The sequence below is a fragment of the Heloderma suspectum genome, chromosome 9, assembly GCF_057233095.1.
Source record: "Heloderma suspectum isolate Gila_16-S chromosome 9, 16-S_ref, whole genome shotgun sequence".
Classification (NCBI taxonomy): domain Eukaryota; kingdom Metazoa; phylum Chordata; class Lepidosauria; order Squamata; family Helodermatidae; genus Heloderma; species Heloderma suspectum.
In genome coordinates, this window is record NC_139466.1 from 32013513 (window position 1) to 32035930 (window position 22418).

A 22418-nucleotide genomic window follows, 5' to 3' on the forward strand; every position below is an offset into this window, starting at 1 on the left:
GATCATATTATGCTGATTCTTAGGGTTATGTTGGCTACCTATTTGCTTCCTAGCCTGTTGTTTTACGTTTAAAGCTGTAAATAACTTTTTTTAAAAAAAAATTCTTGGCTACCTTTCAGGGCAGAAGCCCTCCCAAGGTGGCTCACAGCAGTGAAATACATAAAAACAGTTAAAATATTAAGAGCAATAAAAACCTAAACACAATAAAATAGCAATAAAAGCCAACAATAAAACCAATAACAGCAACAACAGCAGTCGTATCAAGAGAAGGCCACGGTAAAATAATACGTTTTCAAGGCCTTCTTAAAAGCCTGTAGTGATGCAGCATGGCAGACCTCCAATGGCATCTTGTTCCAAAGGTGTGAGGCCACTGCACAGAAGGCCTTCTCATGTGTGGTCACCCACCTAAATGCTCTCATGGGTGGGCAAATGAGAAGGGGCTGTCTTTCTGATCTTAAAGTGCGGGCAGGCTGATATGAGGGAAGGCGGTCCTTCAAGTAATGGGGTCCCAAGCCATTCAAGGCATTAAAGGTCAAAACCAGAACTTTAAATTGGGCTTGGAAACACATTGGTAACCAGGGCAGCTAGTGCAGTATAGGCATGTGATCAAATTGCCTCGCTCCACCAATACTCAGGCAGCCACATTCTGCACCAGCTGAAGTTTCTGAACCGTCTTCAAAGGCAGCCTCACGTACAGCATGTTACTGTAGTCCAACCTGGATGTGATTAGTGCATGGACAACTGAGGCACCCAAACTTCAAACCCAAATATCTGAAGGAGCCTCTCTCCCTATATGAACTTGTCTTTGTGTTAAGAACTTCAGAGGAGGCTCTTCTTTGGATTCCTTTGCCAGGGGAAGCTCACTGTGTAGGAACTAGGCAGAGGGCCTTCGCTATGGTGGTGCCCCACCATCTCCCTACTGAAGCTTGACTGGCACTAATGCTGTTACTATTTCAGTACCAGGGTTAAACTGATTTTTCAGGCATTTAAAGTGTTACCCTCGCTGTTCTCACATCACAGTAGCATTCGGCACAAATTTGTGGATTAATTGTGCATTAGTGAAGTAACCCACAATTTGTGGGGATGTGCACTGTGTGAGAGCTATTCCCATTTTATGTGAACAATCTTCGATGGGCGCAGTCAGAGGTTGTCAGTGTGACGCGTGAACCTGGACCACTGGGTTGTTTAGGGGCTAAACAACCCAGCGGTTAACCCAACAATAAACCATGGGTTAAGCACTTGGTTGTTTAGCCCCTAAACAACCCATTGGTCTGGGTTTGCACATCACACTGACAACTTCTGATAGAAACCAGAAAGCGCTTTCAAGTGGTGTGTCCCCCTCCAAATCTTGGGTAAAATAATCTACATTTTGCCACTGTGCCGTGCGAACCAGGTTTTTGTTTCCCTGCTGTTTTTATACTACTGATTTGTTTTTATTGGGATATGTTATGGTTTTATTTCATTATATTGTGGTTTCTTTTGATTTGTATGCCCTTATTAGTAATGTGGGTTTTCTGGAAATTTTTCCTATGCAAATTAGGGTAATTTGAAAATGGTAATTTGCCTTGGAAAAATTTCTGTTGCCCTAGAGAGTGATCTAATTTATCATGCTTATTTTACTTGCACTTAGTAAACAACAAAGCTAAAAAAGAAGAAGTACCCCATGTTTATTTTATAAACCTGAAATATTTGAGGGGTGAAATGAAAGCTCATTTAATGCGATTTTAAATTATGTAGAAATGTATTGGGATACTTGTAAACATTTCCAGACAATTGCATATCTTTCCCATACATAGTTTAAATTTAAGGGGGGATAGGGTATTGAAAACTGTTGACATACTAATAATTTTTCTGACAACCATTCATCTGTTTGAACAGAATTCAGCTCCCTTCCAATCTGGCTGTTGGGGCACCTTCAGTTTCATTGTCTCTACTTACTAGTTCCATTTCACACTGGGATATATATGTGTTTCAAAGAAATATGTGTCTTCTCTCACATAGTTGCTAGGGAAGAATCACCTGAAAACATTAATTACAACTTTGAAACTACCAAGCTTGCCTAATATCGTACTTGTAATTTGCATCTATTCATTGTTACTAATGAACTTAGGAAATGGAAAAATTTCTGCGGAAGAATAAAACTCCGGAAATTTTCCGCCCCACGTTGCCCTGATGTCCTAGGATGAAGGGTGGGTTAAAAATACTTCTACTAAAGGATAAAGTCCAAGAAAAACCCCGAAGGCAGTGAAAAGCGTTCATACTAATTTTAGCATGCCCAAAGAGTTGTGCAACAGTTATGGATATAGCTGTTTCCTAGCTATAGTAATCTGAAAAAATTAATTGCAAGTTGGAAACTGTCCAGTTTAATTGTATGCAAAATTATACAATACAATACAAAATTATTGTATTCATTCATTATTACTAATTTATGTAACAATATATTTTTAGAGATGGAGAATTTTTTGTGGAAAAATATAGCATCAGAACTGTTTTCCATTATGGAAAACATTCTGTGGAAAAAATTTCCCTTGACATTACTCAACCCAACTATCTTAATTATAGTAATGCACAATGCTCATAGGTAAATGCAAATAACCAATGTTTTGCCTTACTTGTAAAACTAAGCTTAGTTTTGATCCTAACAGACATAGCCTTTCCTGTAAAGCAACAAATGATTCAGGGACACTTGGCAGAGGGACATTTGCAAGGTTTTCCAGCACTTAGCTTAGTGGCTGCTTGTTACAAGGACACTCCCACTTCAGGCAAACTGCTGTACAGGATATTTTCTAGTAATATTTTTTTTCACCCTCCCAGTTTTCTATAACCTATTGATAGTTTTCAAGCTCTGATTCTTTCAGTCTGATGTTTGGCAGGGTTTTTCTGCTTGGTTTATGCAGGCAAAGGGCATCTAGCAGAAGCTATAACGGTGTGCAAAGTGACTCTCTTTCATTTTGTACCAGACACTGGGCAAGGTGAGAAGCAGCAAAAGAGACTCACCCTGTTTCCTTCCTTCTCCAAAGCTTGCTTCAAAGTGGTAAAAAAAAGGCCTTGATTCTTGTGCCACTGGTGGTGAAAGACCCCTCCTCTGAATTCTCTACTATTAATTGAGAACTCCGGGTGGGGGGAAAGGGGTCTCCATGCTGGGCATCTTTAGCAGGTGTGCTCACTACAGATAGCCTGTTGACCATATTTAGGGCTTTTTTTCCCACCCACTTTTCTCTCACATGCAAGGCTGGTACTTAAGAATTTTATCTAGGCTCCCTGGAAATGATTGTATCTGTCCACCCATGTTTTCAGTTTGAACTGTTTGAAACTGAACTGTTTTCAGTTTCAGCCACTACTGGAATCTACTTATGACATAAATAGGCCTGTGATTTACCCAAATCTTGTAATCACCTGGTTTGGGATACAAATTTGGTGTTCTTGTAATATTTACCTATATTCTCAACCATGCCACTTTTCTCTCTCATCCCTTCCTCCAGTTCTCCACTTCAGATTACACTGTGGGCTGTAGAAGAACATTTTGGACAATGAGAGTGCGGGGAATGGATTGCTCCTCCTTCTTGTTTGTCCCTCCCAATCCTCCCTGCATATCAGGCTCTGGTGACAGGAGGGAGGGAGGCCTGTTTCTCTGAAATTATACCTGGGGGGAGGTGTTCTTGGAATATGACATTTTCCAGGGTCCCTGACAATTGGAATGCAGCTTGTAGCAACTTTCCAGGTGTATGAGAGAGGCATCCCTCTTTATCTGAAGAGCCCAGCAGCTAGCCATTGCCCCCAGCTAAAGGGCTTTGGTTGCAGAGTTAGGAGCTTTTTCGGAGAATTGTCTGGTGTCATAATAGCCAGTCTGCATTTCCCATCACTAAAGCTGATCAAAAATACTTTTAAATTTGGAGCTCCCTTCCCTTCCCTTCCCGCCTGGGAGGGCAAGCGGCATGCTAGGAAGGATCCCCACTGTTATCTCTGAGCGCTAAGGAGGAGTGGAATACGGTGAATCTCCCCTGCACTTCTACCCAGTGCCTTGGTCAGGGCAGCTTTTCTGTACATGGGCTTTCCCTGTCCATGGAAAGCCTGCTCACAGCAAAGCAGTGGTTGGAGGAACTCCAGCCAGTGCTTCCTTCAGGGACTGAATGAAGTCAGGGAGCGTCATAAAATATAAAATGAGAGTGTATGTGCCTGTTGGCACTGTAAATATAAGAATCTAAAGATGAAGTGAAGAAATCTGCCATACGGCATAATCACCAGTTCCTTATATCCAAGGATTTGTATGTTTCATGTGAAATCAAAATTCTGTGCTAAGTGAACTCATTCTGCCCCAAATAGAAGCTGAACAGCGTCAACTGGTTTATTTTACTTTGGATTCTTTACTTTTTGCTGGTTATTAGGAGGAGCAAGAACGGTGCCTTAAAAGAGTCAGATAATTCATCCTTCTAGGCCAGTATTGTCTCTACTCTGACTGGCAGCGGCGATCCAAATCTCAGGCAGAGGCCTTTCCTAGTCCTGCTCACTAAAATGCTTTTTAGTTGCTGCTGTTTGGGATTGAACCCGGAACTTTCTGCATGCAAATCATGTGGTTTGACACTTTAGTCCATTACCATTGAACATCCTACTTGGTCTTCCCCTCCTCTTTGTCCAGCGTTTGAACTGTTCGTATTATTTCATTGTTTATTTTACACCCTTATAGGTGCAATCCTGTGTATGTTTAGACAGAAAAAAGTCCTACAGCTCCTAGCATTCTGGCTGGCTGGAGCATGCTGGGAATTGGAGGAGTTTTCTCTGTCTAAACATGCATAGGATTGCACCCTAAGTGTTGCAAACTTGATGTCTTAAAAGAAAAATATTGAGATACTTATAATGTAGAATTTTGCTGTGAAGTCTCGGAACATACACATAACTGCCCTCCTAGTGGCTGAAAAGAATTTAGTCTCTGTCAACAGTTTCTTCTTCCAGTTATTTGATCTCAGATGTTTCCCATCCCTCTCCAAGTTTGCTTTCAACCTCTGCCAGTTTGGTGGCAATAAGGAGAGGGGGTTGTGCTTTGTTTCTGAGATTTTCCTTGCCTCTAATTTTGTTTTGCTTGGTAGCTGTCGAAAGACACCAGATGTGACTGCATTGGCAGCTGAAAGCCTACCTGATAGTTTATAAGAGTATTGGCTCATGAGATGATGCCCAGACCCTGGAGCAGTTGTAGAGGATCTGTTCTGAACAGTTTTTGATTTTTGCTTTCAAGTGAAACCAGCTCCTAATTGTTCTGCTGTTACTACTTGGAGCTACAACTGGAGGCTGTTGTATTCAGAAGGCAGGCAACATTATGAACCACAGATCACATTTATCACCCATCCTAGTTAATAAATTGTGCTTCCTGCATGGTCCACTTTTCTCACCTTCCTTTTGATCCTGATGTGTATGAAACATAACTTTTGGTGGACTCTGGATGAATAACTTGGCCAAATAGCTCATTGCTCAGTAATTCCCTGACATATTCCCATTCTCCTGCACTTTCCCCAAGACTGTGGCACTATGTGGCCTAGCTATCACTCTGCAAAGAACTTCAATATACCTACATAACTGACACATTCCCAAAACAATGGTTTCTTTTAAGGTCATCTTTGGGGTGCCTGCCAGTGCTAAGATTTGAAGTAGAGGTTATCTGGCTCACCTCTTAAGTATTATATCTTGTTCCTCTTAACTGTTGGGCATAGAAACACAGTCCAAGGTTCTGAACTGCAAGATGGACTTCTCTTATCCTGTCGCAATGGATAATAAAGGGTGTTGAAGCACATGTAATTCATACATATCCTCATAAAGGTAGGAGTTGTGCTTATGTATCTACTAGTGCTAATATGCAGCTAATGTTTATGCTGCAACCACTTTTGCAGATTGTGATTAGTTATAACAAGTTTGTCATTCTTTTGGGTTTGAGGAGTAGGGAGTGTGGTGATACAGTTTGCAAGAGAATACTGTATATGAACTCTCTTCTAGAGAGAGACTTGTATTTGTTTTTCAGGAATTAAGGTTAACCCCCCCCCCCGCACCTTTCAGTGGTTTATCCCCACCACAGCCAAAGCTGTTTCACATATTAATTATGTGGGTATTTTCCATCTGTGAATACAGAAAATGTTTGACTGTGCTTACTTGTTGGGCAAGGCCTAAGAAACCCTTCCAGTGTATCAACTTAACCTGTGATGCTTTTCTGGATAGAAGCCAAATATTATACACGAAAGAGGGGTGCATATAAGGTCTCTTGGGAAACATTTAAAATTATTTGTAAAGATTTAATAAAAACATATCTTTAGTTTATGAACAGATTGCTATTATGGAGAGATGGTGGTCCTTGCCAACCCCCTCCTCCCCAGAATTAAGTTATAACTAGGTTTCTGTCAAAAGTCTTGTTTTCTAACCTCCCTTGAATTTTGCAATATGGAGACCAATTTGCTTGAAATGTTCATGTGTGGTCCTGCTGCAGTGGAGAGAAATTCTTCCAAAAGTAATCTGACAAGGCGTTACAGATGTGTTTATCGGGTGGGGTGACATAGCAAGTCAGAGTGGGTCTGTAGAAATTTCAGGTTTGTAAAAGGCTTTGTCTTCTTTCATAGGGACTATTTATATGGCTACTTTCAAATTAAAGGTTATTCCAAAATGCTTGTGGTTTTTTTGTCTTTGTTTTTAACCTCCAGGGCCAAACAGACAAGATATACTAAATTTTATGTTCCTTAATGCTTAAATAGTAAACTACATATAGTGTGTGCAGGGGAGGGTGGGGGGGGGTGATATTTCCTGTACTGTCAGAAGTCCCAAAAGAAGCTGGAGGTCTTTTCTTGTAGGTATGACACAACTTCAACCATACTGCTTGACATAAACATTTTTCTTACAGGAAATCTTACCCTTTTGTAACTTTTGTACAGAGCATTTTCTGCTAACGTTTTAGGCATGACTTGGCCAAGTTATTACACGCTCAGAATTCAGTTTGGGGTGCACCATTCAGCAACCTGAAAATCTCACTTTTTAAACAGCGTGGTGTACACAAAATCCAGGGTTTAAGGCAAAATTATTATGCTTTTTATTTGTTTGTTTAACAATGGGGGAACAGAACATTTCAAACACTTCAAAAATTGTTCCTTCTCTGAGCTTCCCAGTCTGGAGGATAGTCCATTTAATGTAGCTGCTCATAAACCTCCTTTTGTTCTCAGAGCAACCAGATCTGAATGTGGTATTGGTGAAATACCATTCTGTTTTGTTCTTGCTCTGAACATCTGTGCATGACTAAAATGTATGTGGCTTGAGAGCTTCCAACACGTTTTTAAACAACCAAACCATAACCGGTGGCATGTTCAGTACCATGAGCAGTGGTTTAATGGTAAATACTGAAGTACGGGTGCTGTGCATAATAACCCCAAAGCCATGCCCCCCAGTGCCACACACCCCAAATCAGCAGCCACACCACATCTAAGCCAGTCCATTTTGGGGTTGCAGGTTAGTAGCTAGGTATTCAGATAGGCTATATTGTCAATGTAGTAGTAATAACAACAATAATACCATTAATACACTGTGATCATAATACAATCTTTGACACCCAGGTTGCTTTGCCTCACTGAAGGCATGGATGAGTAGAATGAATTATGAATAATTAGAAATGCTGCAAGCCTTAACATCAAACTACATGTTACATTAAGCATTCAATTAATATGGGGAAGTTTTCTTGAATTTTATGCAGAGTAATGTGGATCCACCGCAAAACTAATGCAAGCTGGCAAAGAGACATGCATGACACAACCCATTTATTTATTTATTTATTTATTTATTTTTACGTTGTAATTTATTTTTTCTATGTAACATTTTATCCAGTTTTTGCATAATGATTTTACTTGCAGACATGAAACATTTACTCTTTAAATACAGGATGATAGGAAGAAGGGAGGGAGGAACCTAAAGGGGAGGGAATGGGGGCAGGAGTGTGGAAGGGTTTACTTGTTTGTATTGTATTGGAAAAGGGGAAAAAAACTGTTAACAAAAAAGAAGCATTCTTAATGCTGCCAATTTAATTGTGAAGAAAAAGCAGCAGATCAGAAGCTGTTCCTGGTGAGAGGAGAGGCTATCAAATAGTAAACTGCAGCTTCTCCGCTGCCTTGCAGTAGAGGCTGGAAAAGAGGTGGGGGAGACCTGCCAGCCAGGAAGCCCATTTGACACCCTCCCCCCACCCCCCATGCTGCCTCCTCTGAACTCTGCTTCAGGAACAGAGGGGGAACATGCAAGCAAGAGAAGGCAGTAGTTGTTCTTACCTCCTGTTTCTTGCGCACCCTCTTTGAGCATCACTGCCAAGGTTATTGGGCCCATATTGCTATAAAGGGGGAAATCAGGAGCAGTTGCCCTTGCCCACTCATGCACCCTCGTCATGGATGGAGCACTCCTCTCATGCTCTCACTTGGTCACCTGCACTCTCTTCAGGGTGATGCGATGAGGATTGGGCCCAATGAGCCCAGTCCTTCATACTCTCCAGTGGAAGAGGTTGAGTGTGAAAAGGAAGGATTGGGCAAGTGATAGTTGCTATTGACTGTGACCACTCACTTACCATCTCCCTCCAGGAGGTTCCAGATTCTCATGCAACCTCTGTCTTTGGGTGGTGCAGCAGGAAAGACTGGGCACAAAGGGGCCATCTGGAGGCAGTGAGTTAACAATGATAAGGAGGTGGTGAACTGGCAACCTTCCCCACCACCTTTGCCTGCTCACTCACCCTTACTGGAAGATGTGGTGGGGAAGAGTAGGCTAGTTGGACCCAATGACCACCACTGCTTCATAATCCAAATGGAGAGTGCAGGTGAGTATCTCCCTACCCCCAGCCCGGCCACACGAAGCAACAGAGCTCAGAGGTGTTGTGGGGTGAGAAAGAAAGCATGTGAAAACTGCTTTTGTGGAATAGATTTTGCCCTGTGATATTGAAGCCATTTTCTTTCCCAATATTTCTATTGTATACATCAACATTTATTTTGATTCATAGTACCTCTTCTCAGATTTACAGCCCTAATCAATGTTTCCTGTATCCAAATTGACTTTTTGACACTTCATATTAAATGCCACTGTTGAAGGCATTTCTCTGGCTTTAACTTGAAGTTGATTGAAATATGATGAAAAAAGCACACCAAGACAGTGTCTTTTCAGATTGCAAGTAGGAGATCATATGTTTCTATGCTCCCACATTAAAAAGGAACTCCCCGCACCCCAAAAGCTAGCAGCTGCAGGGCATAATGCCCTTAGACTTGAAGTCTAAATGTGATAGCCTTTTAGAAGTGTTGGGAGACTGTAGCTATCTAGGTTACCATTCAGGGATTAGGGTTAAACTGGAAGGCTGTTGGGGACTTTTTAATGGTATTGTAATCTGATTGAATTTTAATTAATTCTAATGGGAACATGCTGCTTGTAAATTACCACCTGCCTGGAGTCTTTGGGATGGGCACAGACTATACATCTAAGTACTTAAACATATTTCTCTTCCTCACCTGTGTTTCCAACAAATTAAGTTTTTAAAGCATGATTCTTGAAACAGAAATAAACTAACATTGTCTTGTGCTAGAAACCTGAATTTGGGGAAGAGACCCAAAATGCCACCTGTGTACTCCCCCCTCCCTCCCTCCCTCCCTCCCTCCCTCCCTCGAAGGTGCCACCTGCAACTCAAATGTTTCAAGCATGTTTTTCACAGCTGGTTATATTTTTAAACTAATAATTTGAATGCTTGTTTAGCAATGCTGCTCTGTCCCAGAGGGCTCTTCCTTGTGTTTTTCTCTGTGTTGAGATGTGTTGACAGAGAACAGAAAGGAGTATCATTAAAACAAGAGTCTCCTGAAATGCCCTTGTATTTCACATTCTTGGTTAGAGAGTGCTTTTTAAAAGTTGGCTATCAAATATTAATATGGGCTTACTATGGATAGGAAAGTGGCTGTCTCTTTATTTCAGTACTAGCAAAATGCCTGTTACAGAAGGGGTCAGAGGAGGGCCTGTAAGTTGCAGCACCCCCTGGAAGAGTGCAGTGCACTTGCTCTATCAGTGGAGATCTGGTGTCCAGTGTAGGGGGCAATATAGGCCAGGTTCTGTCCACACTGCAACAGCATCTCCAAATGCAGGAGTCAACTTGAACCCTTTGAAGTAAATGGCAATCGTTCACCTGGAGGAGTGAAAAGAACGGCTTGAACTTGAAGTCCTTTCAGGTTGAGGGCTAAACCTGCCCTCGTTCTCACCCTGTTGTCTTTCCAGTGTAAGGGCAACATAGGCCAGGTTCTGTCCACACTGCAACAGCATCCCCAAATGCAGGGGTCAACTTGAACCCTTTGAAGTAAATGGCAATCGTTCACCTGGAGGAGTGAAAAGAACAAGTTGATCTTGAAGTCCTTTCAGGTTGTGACAAAAACCTGAAAGGTTTTTTTTGTTTTGTTTTAGTTTGTTTTGAGGAGGGCAAAAACTATCTCAGATACTTGTAACCTTAGTAACTGGGGCATGTTTGCATCCCACCCCTCCCTGTCCCTAACTTTACCCTGCTTACATTTTCTCATTGAACTCAATGGGAGCCATTGACACCTGAGCCAATTCTTAGCTGCATAGCCCAGTCCTGTTTTCAGATCAGGCCTTCAAGCCTATCCTCACAGTGTTGAAGCCTTGCAACTTAAGAGAGAGAGAGAAATAAATAAATCTCAAGATGCCAGATTCTGTGGCCATTTCCAAAATCTGCTTGTATATACTTTTGCAGAACATGCCCTGTGAATTGCAGACATTTAAAAGTAAACTTGCAATATGTTGACGGCTGACATGACAGTCGCTTCATTCACATGTAATGGCAAACCATGGTCCACAGTTATATCTCATTCTGGAAAGTATGGTTTGTACTTGTCCTCCAAATCAGAATTCAAAACCATGATCAAAGTGTGGTTTCCAGATCTGGTTTGGAGGGCAAGAGCAAACCGTAGCTTGCCAATTTGAATGTAATAGTGAACTATGTCCTATACAGGGACAGAACTGGGGTGTGCAAGAGGTGAACACATGACTCTGAGACTCGCTCATGTAAGGAAAAGTGTAGTTTGGAGTTGCATGTGAACGAAGCTGACATCTAGATACAAGCTTTCTGTACTTAAAACAAATTTGAGAACAATTGAAAGTGACAAGCTCCAAAGGTTGCCAGTTCATCCCTGGAAGTATCCCTGTCACCAGATAATTCACAGTTCTCCAGTGGTATTAAATGTGATGTAGGAGTTTGAGAGACTGTAGTTCTTTGATAGAGTACCTGCTTTGTATGCAAAAGGTTCCTGGTTCAATCCCTGGCATCTCCAGTTAAAAGGATCAGGCAGCAGGCAGTGGGAAAGATGTATGCCTGAGACCCTGGAGAACCACTATCAGCATAGGCAATGCTGGACTACGTGGATAAGTAATTTGACATGGTAGAAAGCCTCTTCTTGTGAGTTGGATGAGTCCAGCAAGCAGCTCCCTGAACTCAAGATTGGGCATTGTAAAACATGATTTAGTTTGGGAAGTGGCCTGGGGAAAAGTTGGTATCTTTCCCCCAGGGAAGTCCATGTAGTGATAGAGCTTGGTCTGAAAGCACATGATATAGCTAATTTGCTGAAGCTAAGCAGGTCTGTGCCTGGCTGAAAAACTGTATGAGAACCCTGCACCACTTTGAATTCCATATTAAGAGAAAGGCAAGGTATAAATATTTGAGAGCTAGTATGGTGTAGTGGTTAGAATATAGGTCTAGGACTCAAGAGATCTGGGTTCTAGTCCCCACTTGGCCATGAAGCTCACCAAGTGACTCTCAGCCTAACCTATCTCACAAGGTTGTTATGAGGGTAAAATGGAGAGGAGGAGGACCGTGTAAGCCACCTTGGGTTCCTTGCAAGTGGAAAAAGGGTAGGATATAAATGTAAGAATAAATAAATACATGTAATAACAGCCAGAAGATGAAATATAGGGACTGTGTAGCCTGTTTGGTCCTACAAATATTTCTCTCAGTCATTTCAGGAAGCAGGGCTAAACATGAGCTAAAGCAGCCTGGTGTGTCTGGTATGCTCTGCATTTGCCACCCTGCTGTTAGTTGGTGATATGTATTGTGTTACGTTTGTACAAAGGAGAGGGCCTTTTCTCTGGTACCACCCTGACTTTGGAATACCTGGCCTATGGAAGTTCAACTGGTGCCAATACTACAATATTTTATGTGCCAGGTCAAGACATTTTTATTTGCCCAGGCATTTTAAATTGATTTTATCTACGATGTTATGCTTTTATTGCCTCACAGTTTTATGGAGGATTTTTTAAATGTATTTTTTGTGAAACTTCAACAAAAGGAAAAACTAAACAAACACAAACAAAAAGAAAGAAGACAAATATGCATACGTAGGCTTGTATATATCCATATCAGTGAATACAAATGAAATGCGTATATATGAAAATACAACTTTCTAGGAATTATACATAAGCTTCAACAAAAGTAGACAGAATATCCAAATAAGTATCTATTTGAAGGCGGCGTCTATACGCCACCCATTTAAATATTGAAAGTGTTGTAAGGTCCTCAGTCCATTGCATTATAGGAGGTGGGCATTTATCCTTCCAGTGTTGTAGTATCAGTCTTTTAGCTGTCAAAAGGGCAGGGATTATTTAACCTTTTGTTAATTTCCAAGAAGCAGGTAGATAATTTTTTAAAAGCATGTACATCAGTGAATATTAAAGACTATTCCAATACAAAATTTATCCATATAATAACCTCATCCCCAAGAGAAGCAACAACTGGGCATTGCCAAAACATATGTTTAAAAGAAGCTGTATTGCACTACCAGCAATTAGCCAAATTAGACAAACCCTTGTTAAAGACGTGTTCCAGCATCCAATAGGCACCAAGTTATGAAGGATGCTAGACTATATAGCAACAGCTCTGAGCATTTTAGGTAATTCAAATTTGGTTTTTTTGCCATTAGCCATATCAGAACATCCTGATAGGAAATAATACTAAAGTTGTAACCATTAATGACAGGGGTGGGCAACTTCTGGCCCTCCAGATGTTTTCACCCAGAAGTTGCTCACCCCTGATTTATGAGATTCACTGTGGCTTGTTCTTACCCACTGAACAGAAGTAGGATGGTGTTCAAGTACATTATCTCCTCTATCTTACTTATTGCAGGGCATATGGAATGGTGTGCAGGTGGGAAGGAACAGATATAGGTAAATCTGATTGAAATTCAAAAGCTTACACACATTTTGTGGCCATGAGTTGGCCTAATACAGATTCCTAATATGTATATTGGATTTTTTTTTTCTTATGGTCAACATAGCTACCTTTTTTGTTGTTGTCGTCAAACACTGAAGTTAGTCAGATTACCCTAGGCTTGGCTTTGCATGTATCTTTTAAAAAATGCTGATTATAGCCCTTAAACTGGCTGTTCTTGGTAAGACGTGTCACTTTATCTCATCTTGTACAGAATTTTGACCTTTCGCTGTTGAGCTTTTCTGATCAGTTGGATGTGTTTCAGAGGCCAGAGCTAGCTCTTTCTGTACCTTAATAAAAGCTTGCTGACATTTGGAACTGTTTTTTGTTTCACCAGGTGGCTGATGTGAGAGAAACTATTAATGAATGGTCATTTCAGCTATGATGGCAGACCAGCCACCTCCATTAGAAGCCACACCTATTTTGAATGAAGTACCACTTCTACCTCATATGGTCAATGGGGACACCACACAACAGGCAAGTAGACCTGCACAGTATGAAAGCTTCCTAGCTGTGTGGCAGAGGGCAGCATTCTGTTCTGTAAATGCTTGGATTCATAGCCGTTGGAGTATGCCCTCTATAATTACAGTGACATCAAGGAAAGTGTGTAACAAAGTTCCTATAGCACTGTCAATATGTATGGAGGCTGTAATCATTCCATTTCTCGTCCTGCTTTGTGTGGCTGGTTGTTACCTTAGAACACTTAAGTTGGTGGCAAACCATAATTAAAAAGTAATAGGGAATGGGCTATGCTGTTGAGGTCTCAATTTACTATGACAAAATTACCCAATGTTAAAATAGAATGGAAGTATTAGAGAATGGGAAATAAACTTGTGTTTTCCAGTTTGAATGTCAGGTCAGCTGTAAACTTCCTGGCGTGTTTTAGTTAATGCATGTGAAACATTTTGAGCACTTAGGAAAAAACATACATGAATATTCATATTAAACAGTGTGCCACGATCACCTTTACATATCACCACTGTGGGCTATATAAAGTGTGTCCTTGCCTCAGTATAATACTTAGGAGGGGATGAGTTGTTGGGAGCAGTGAGGGATGTTGCCTTTTTTCAGTAAGGCTGCATTTAGATGTCATGCCAAACCATGGTCTGTTGGTGTGTCCAAACTTATGTTATCTCACAAAACATGGCTTGTGAAGGACTCCCAACAAGGATATTGGTTGTTTGCAAATTATAGTTTAATATGCCACCTGTGGTTTGCCACTATATCCAAATTCGCAAGCCATGGTCAAATCACAGTTAGTCATTGCTCGACTTCAAGAGACAGTTTCACCTTAGAGATGGGACTGTGTTTTATGAATTTATGAAGCTCCTTAGATGGAAGATGCAAGCAGACCAACATCTCTAAACCACAGTTAGATCTCTTGAACCTCAATCCATGGTATGGTTTTGACTATGGTTAGCAGAAACCATAGTTTAGTGTGATATCTGAATTGAGCCTAAGATCTGATATTTTAAGAGAACTGATATTTTATATAAGAAATATTCAGCTTCACAAATACAATTTATTAAGGGCAGGAGCAATTATAATTTATATTTGATGTATCCACATATTTAAAGTGATATTTAGATATGTAATGTAGTGATATCTAATCATATTGGAGCCTTTGTTCACAGAGTTGAAAATATGTAAAGCTGTCAAGCTTCTACTACCAGGCACAGAATGGTATTTCAAAACCAACCTCTAATCTAGATTCCCATCATAAATGAAAATCTTAAGGGTTTCTACTCTGTGAAATTTTAAATGTAATTTTTGCTAGATGATTGTTTTTGGTTTTTTCTTGTTTGCTGTTTTTAAGGAAGCATAAACACTAATGTTTTATTATGTCTTGGTGTAAATTAAAAGGCTGCCAGATGGTTTCATTTTAGATTTATATTCCCTCTGGCTTGATGGGGTTACGTTGCACAACGAAGTGCACAGTGGAATTAGTCTTTTTATCTTTTGTTTAATCAGTTTCAGAAATACCATTCATAATTGCAGTTAATTATTTGAAAATATTCAGTGGAGATTGTAACCCAGCACTAAGGCTGGGATCCAAGGAGCTACTTTAAGCATGCCCAAGGGGCATGTTGTTGGACTATAGATTCACAAGCCATATTACAAACTACTTTTGTAATTTCCTTGTGTTTTGAAAAGGAGGCTTGTCATGTGACATAGACAGCTGGAGTTAGAGATACACAAGTCCAAAGTCCCAATTGCGTGTGTGTATAAAACTCCTTTGCAAAAGAAACAGCTGGTGGTTAATAAAAAAGAAGTTTGCCCAGGACTGTTTTTCTGGGAAAAGTGGTTAGTAAGCGAGAATTCTGGTAAAACATGTTTTGAAATGGCACTTTGTCTACATGTAATAGGCAAAGCAAAAATTCTTCTCTGCTAACCTTCAAGAAAGGATATGATGTGTGTATGTTTGCTTTGTAAATTTAGCCAGTGCCATAAATTCAGTATTCTGTTGGCTTGGCTTCAGCTTAGCTTTACTTACGCATTGAGAGTTTAAACGTAAGAGGAGCGGTTTACATTGTGGCCTGTGTTAACATTTTAATTATCCTTTACCTATGCTGCAGGACTTGATAGCTGCATGTACACATTTAAAATCTGGATCTGTCTCAAACTGTAAATAGATTCTTCTGTCTATACTGGAAGCACACAGTGAAAGTGGAGCAACTCTTGGGATCATGGCACAGGAACCCACCAATATGGCTCTCTGTCACATTTACCAGGAATATGCTAAAGTCTCTTCTTATAGGAAGATTCCTTCCCTCTTTATCCACCTAGTTCGATGCAATGGGAATTGGGCTTGTGCTTCTCAAACAGCAACCACCCATGCCACGTAACAAGCTTCTTTTGAAACTCGGGGAACTCTCAAGAGATGAAATGTTGCATTCATTGTTCCAATGATATAGTCTTAAATCATTATCTTCTTTGAACTTGTCCTATGCATTCAATTCAAAGTTGTGCAGGAAAAGTTTCCCATGGATTGTGCTCCTAATTTCACAAACAGAACTGGATTTGGAAAACACCCAAAGCTATTATACAGCAAATTGGCTAGAAATAAATATTGAAACATGTGAGAGAATCTGCAAGTTTGCACATCGTGCTAAGCCAACCCTGAGAATAAGCCACCGTGGTTTGGTTGTTCGTTCACTAACCCAAAAGACAGTCGAGCAGCCTGCACCTTTCTGTGGCTTGTCCCCCCCCTCAGTCCTCCCAGCATGTATCCCAGCTGCCTTAACGGCAAAACTCCTCGTTTCCTCGATCCCTGCATCAGCACCCATTCTGCAGTTGTTTTACTGGGGTTGCCGGCTACGAGGTAAACTCCCCACCCCCTGCATCAGATCACCGAATGGAATTAGTTTTCTGAGCCCCTATGAATGTGGTAAAGCCCAGCATACTGATATCCCCCTCTTGTCAATGTCCTTATCAATTTCATCCTTCACTTCCCTTGCCTGGCTAGTGAACACTTTTTTTTTTTTTTTAAGGCTGCTTCATCTACTACTGAAGTGATTACACCTGCCTGGAAAGCTCCTTCTTTTGCAGCTGCCAGATGCTTTCGCGCCCCCCACCCCGGCGCTTGTCACGTCCCTCCACTGGTCTCCATTGTTAGCTGTCAGATATACATATGGGTTACAGAGCAGTGATGGGGATCACTAAAGACAGGCAGATTCAAGGCAGATCAGGGAGAGAGGGGGATTGGTAACAATACAGAAATTTCAAGGCAAAGCAGCGAGTGGGATCAGTAAATATACACAAATTTCATGGCAGAGCAGTAAAGCATCGGGGGAAATTACGCAGTTGTTATGGTCAGTGACCAGCATAGCAATTAAAAAGACATAAGATACATAAAAATACATAAAATTACACATAGAATACATGAGATAAAATAAGATAAAAACAAGTTGAGATAAAATGGGGAGAAAAATAGGGCAATATTATAAAGTTTGTGATCGTATTGCAATCTCACAAGGTATGCACATTTCAAGGTAAAGATATGCAAATTTCAAGGCAGTGCAGGGAGTGAGGGGGATCAGTAAAGATACACAAATCTCAAGGCAAAGCAGTGAGTGGGATCAGTAAATATATGCAAACTTCATGGCAGAGCAGTAAAGCAAAGGGGAAAATTACGCCAATTTCATAGCCCTGCACTTTCAAATATGCAAACACATTCGGGACACTCTCTGGTGTCCTTTCTTCTCAGTTTGTAGGAGCACAGGGCGGATGGCACTGAGAAGGGGTGAAGGAGGAAGACGGTGGCACTAGCAAGATCACAAGGACCGTCAGAGGTTTTTACCACTCTGGCGGGTAACTCTCTAGCCATTCGTAACAATCCATGATGAAGTTGCCCTGCTGGGTTTGGATGTTTCACAAGCCACCCTAAAAACAAGCTGCCCTGACCAACCCAGCAACAAGCCATGGGTTGTCGAGTGGCTTGTTCATAAAAAAAATAAGCCACCCTGCAGAAACTGTGCTGGATTTAGACATCACAACAACCCACCATGGGTGATCATCCATGGTGGGTGTTATGTCATGCAAACCAGGTCAGTGGTTCTAAGCAGAATCAGTGCAGGATGAAAATATACAGAGATTATAGACATTCATCCACTGTTAACCCAAGCACTAACTTTCTTCCTTTCTCTTGTGTACTTTTGTTGCTGACCCCACTGTTGATTGTAAGCTCCTTTGGGCAGGAACTGTTCTCTTTGCTTAAAATACTGGTGATGGTGCTATGTTAATAATTAAAGTGTTTATAAATATTGTCAGATAGGGAAAGCACCTCAGTTGCAAAACTTCCAAAGCAAGGCAGGCAGTAACTCCCCGTTCAGGGAGTGCATAGCAAGGCTTTTTACTGACATACCTAAACCTCAGCAGCAGTGCAGACCAAGACCCTACCCCATCACAACTGGCACGACATTGCCAAGTGTCTTTTCAAACTTCTCATGTGCATCTCTGTATTAGAGTCCTTGAACTGTATTGTTTTATAAATAAACCTGATTATCTTACAGTAGCCTTGAAAGTCCTCAGTTCTGCGCCAAAGCTGTGGGCTATGAATTAACATAGACTTAATGAATAATAATCAGATTCTGTCCCTGACTATTCTGAAGTCTCAGTGCAGTCTACAACTTCTTTAAAACTTGTTAAATATAATACTTAGGACATTTTAAAATAAAATCCACAGAGTCAATACAGATGAAGAGCCCTGCTGGTTCAGACCAAGGGTTCAGGAAGCGGGGCCACTCCATCAGCAGTCCTGAAAGACCACTTCCATTCAGCTCCTCCTCTCTCTGAACTGTTTCCATTCAAGCTGGTCATTATAAAAGCTTTGTAACTTTTAGAACTGGTGCCTAAATTTGCTTGTTTCCTCTTCCTTCCTGATATCCGTTTCCTTTTGTGTTATGCTCTTTGGATTGTAAGCCCATGGGCCAGAACTGTCTTGTTTATTGATCTTATGCAAGCTGCTTTCTAACAGCCCTTTCTGCTGAAAAGTGGGGTCACAATGCTTTCAGTATTATAAATGTTGCCACATCAGAGAGGTTGTTAGTTTTCTCTGAGTATATGAGTGACCTGTGTGAAGGTGTGTGTGTGGGGGGGTGTTTTCAGACATATACCTCCCCACATGGAAATGAGTTGGTAAGTGACTTTATGAGGATGTTCACAGAGACAGTCTAAATGTTACACTTACCATGTGGGTTAGCATCCTCTACTGCAGGGGTCCCCAACCTTTTGGGACCCATAGTTACATCTGGGAATTTGAGAAACTGCTGTGGGCACCACCACAAAATGGCTCCCTTGGAGGATGTGGCTACTCACATAATGGCTGCCATGAGGGCCTGGCTAGTCAAGAAGTGGTGGGGGAGAGAAATAACGAGATGGGGGGGAGGGAGGGGGAAATGGGTTGTTTCCTCACCTGCCCAATCTTCTGCCTACATGGACCTTTCACCTTTGCGCTCTTTTTTCTCCATTCCCAGCCTTTAGCCTTGCTATTTCTCTCCTCCCAACCCTTTTCCTCACTATTTCTCTACCTTTCCCGTCCCTAGGCTTCTTCTTTCTCTCCCTTCCTAGCCTTGCTGTTTCTCTCCCCCCACACCTCTTTACTTCACTGTTTCTCCCCCCTCCTAGCCTTTAGCCTTTCTCTTTCTCTCCCCTCTACCCCTTTGTCTTGCTTTCTCTTCCTGCCTGCTGAACATCAGATCAGTGGCAGGTTGAGGAACAAGGAGAAACTGACACCTTAGCGTTTTTCAATTTTTTTTTAAGGGGGCAGGGAGTAGAGAGCTTTATGGCACCATTGGACGCTTCTGTGGGTGCCACATTGGGGACCCCTGTCCTGGTGGGTTTCCCACCACTTCCTAGCATTTCCCAGCTATGTTCTTTCAGAACAACTCACCACATGAATTGGTACCGTTGCGTAGCAAGTGCCTGTGCTTGATCCATGTAGGTGACGGAGTGCTTAGAAATGACTTCCCTGCAGTCTTCACTGATCCAGATACACTGAGTATTCTATACATACACGAGCAATTAATGAGAGCAGCTTCTATCAGTGGAACAGGAGCAGATAAGAAATTGGATTCTTATTTTATCTGGAACAAAATGAAAGTGTTGCTGATCCTTGGTTGAATGTGGTGCCATAACTTACAAAGCCTTCTAGTACAGATGTAAAACGTTTGGCCTGTTCTGTGCTTAAGAACTGGGGCAGAAGCTAGGCAAATGAGGCTTAAAGGCTTTGGCTTTATTCGTTTTTGTAGAAAAAAGCTTTTTCAGTAAGAAGCAAATGGTTTAGTTGTGGCTTTACGTGATAGTATGAGGTCATCATCGACCTTTGCCGTTCATATTATCTGATCAACACATGCATCATCTTGGCTGTCATTGACTGCATAGTTTGCTGTAGTTGGTCCCTTTGTCATGTTTGTACAGATATTTATCAGCCTTGCAAGTTTTAGAGGAATTAAGGTTAAAATCGAAGCACAAGCTAGCAAAAATAAATTCTTAATTGCTTACTCTGTCACAAACCCCTCATTTTGATTTTTGATACTGTAAAGTAGTACAAAGCATTCTTTATAGATTGGCTGAGGGCAAAATATAAAATCTAAGAATGTTGTGTGCCGAAAATATAGTTGGCCCATAACAAGAGCAAAATGTTTGATTCAGAGAGCCAGTGCCTGAATGAGAAGTATTTAATTAGCCAGTATTCAGAAAGCTGGAGGCTACAAATGCTTGTAAAAAAGGGAAGATAACTGTAGATGATGCTTTGAAATTGTAAGGATGTAGGAAGCAGCCTTACCATTGGTCCATCTACTTCATTGTCTATACTGACTGGCAGTGGCTTTTCAGAGCCGCAGGCAGAAACCTTTCCCAACCCTTTCTGGAGATATCAGCAGTTGAATCTGGGACCTTTTGCATGCAAAGCATGTGGTCTGTCACTAAGATAGCCCTTCCCACTTCTGAAGGATGCAATAAATCACCTTCTACAGTTCTATCCTTGGCTAATTGTAGTGCATGTTGTAGTCCAGAGTTTAACACGCACATCACTATTAGGAAATAGCAAGTCCAGGGCATCCTGCCCAGTTATTCAAGATTCAAAATCATTCCTGGCTTGAGGCAACAGAAGTTCTTGAGAAATTGCAGGCAAAGTGCTACCAGTCTCTGGGCTCAGTGTAAGAGTGTCTAAAGGGAGACCCTTTGTTAGTAATTACCAGACTATTGGCTTAAAGAAGTGATCTTCACTATTTTTCAAGCCAGAGCCTCTTTGGCAAAACACACACACACACACACACACACAAAACAAAAACAAAAAACCTTCAGTGTGAGAGCTTCATTAACTACTAAGTAACTGAATTAGCACAGGACAATGCAAATCATACTTTAATAAGATCTGTGAAAGTGTGCCCGTAGCCCCTTGACTTTGTGCAGTATTTGTACCTGATCATCACAATCCTCTTGCTTATCTTTGGTTTATTTTTTATTTGACACATTCCCCCCCCCCCAACCCCCCAAATGGTTGCTGTACAAAATTTACATCTCATGCCGGCACTGTAGTTCCCAGCCAGATTGGACATTGGTTCAGTAATGTGTCAATGTTCCTATTTGTCAAAGTTGGAAGGAAGTGAAAACCCCTCTTATGTTCCTTTGCTGCATGTGCAAGAGAGGGGCACGCTTGCTCACTCCTCTGTTCCTCTCCCCCCCCCTTCGTATGCAGTGCTGCTGCCACTAATAAGAAAGCCAGCCAGCTACCTGTCCCTGCCATATCCTTTAGCACCTACCTGATCCATTTAGCTACCTGATCCATTTTGAATTGGAGGTGCTGGAGATTGCGCTTGGGGAAAATTGGTCCTCCTAAGTCAGAGTCACAGCCATTGGTGCCACCGCATCTTTGCTAACTTCCCTTATCCGGAGGTCATTTATTCGGAAGTTCCATGGACACCAGTGAACTTCCTTCAAGTAAATGTTCGGGTCAGTGCTTTTAATCATACATTCTAGCCTTTGTGGTATGTTTCCTTAGCATTACAGTCAGTGTTTTGTCTGTTTGGCTAAACTTGTTCTTTCACTTTAAAACAAAACAAAACATTGCCACATTTTATTTGCAAATGCACATTCAGATTGATGTACATGCCTACCTGAAGGCTACATTTGTGCAGCAACATATCTGAGTAAATCAAACAATTCTGCCCATTATTCATCTATCTCCAGTATTAGGATACCTGCCCCAAGAAACAGCCTCTAAGGGCGCAATCCTGTGCATGTTTAGACAGCGAAAAGGGCTACAACTCCCAGCATGCTGAGAGTGAACTGGGAGTGGCATGGAATGCATGGTATTCCCGCCCTCCCCCCTCCATTTTATCCTCACAACAACCCTGTGAGGTTGCTGAGAAAGTGTGACTAGCCCAAAGCCACTCATTGAGCTTATAATGTGTGTCATAGTCTGGGCTCGGACGATCACAGGGGTGGGGGGAAGCCATTGTGGCTTCTCCCCCTGCCCCCACATGTGCTGTGCACACGCCCATCATTTACATAATTATCTGTCCTGCAGTATGGGTTGGCATGTTGTCCAAACCCTGCATGACTTACAGCACGGGTAATTACGTAAACGACAGGTGCGCCTGTGACATGGGCAGGGGAAGAAGCCACAATAGCTAATTTCCCCCCTGCGATCGCCTGAACACCCTCTGTGTGTTCC

General features: G+C 41.6%; 1 protein-coding gene across 3 annotated transcripts in view; it reads left to right on the forward strand.

Annotated features, from left to right (window-relative positions):
- FNDC3A (fibronectin type III domain containing 3A) overlaps window positions 1-22418 on the forward strand; it is an 88665-nt gene that overhangs the window by 19927 nt on the left and 46320 nt on the right. For all 3 annotated transcript variants that reach the window (XM_084814071.1, XM_084814073.1, XM_084814072.1), the window contains exon 2: window positions 13578-13717. In XM_084814071.1, the coding sequence (XP_084670197.1) occupies window positions 13607-13717 (111 nt within the window). In that variant the 5' untranslated portion in view covers window positions 13578-13606. The remainder of the gene's footprint in view (window positions 1-13577; window positions 13718-22418) is intronic.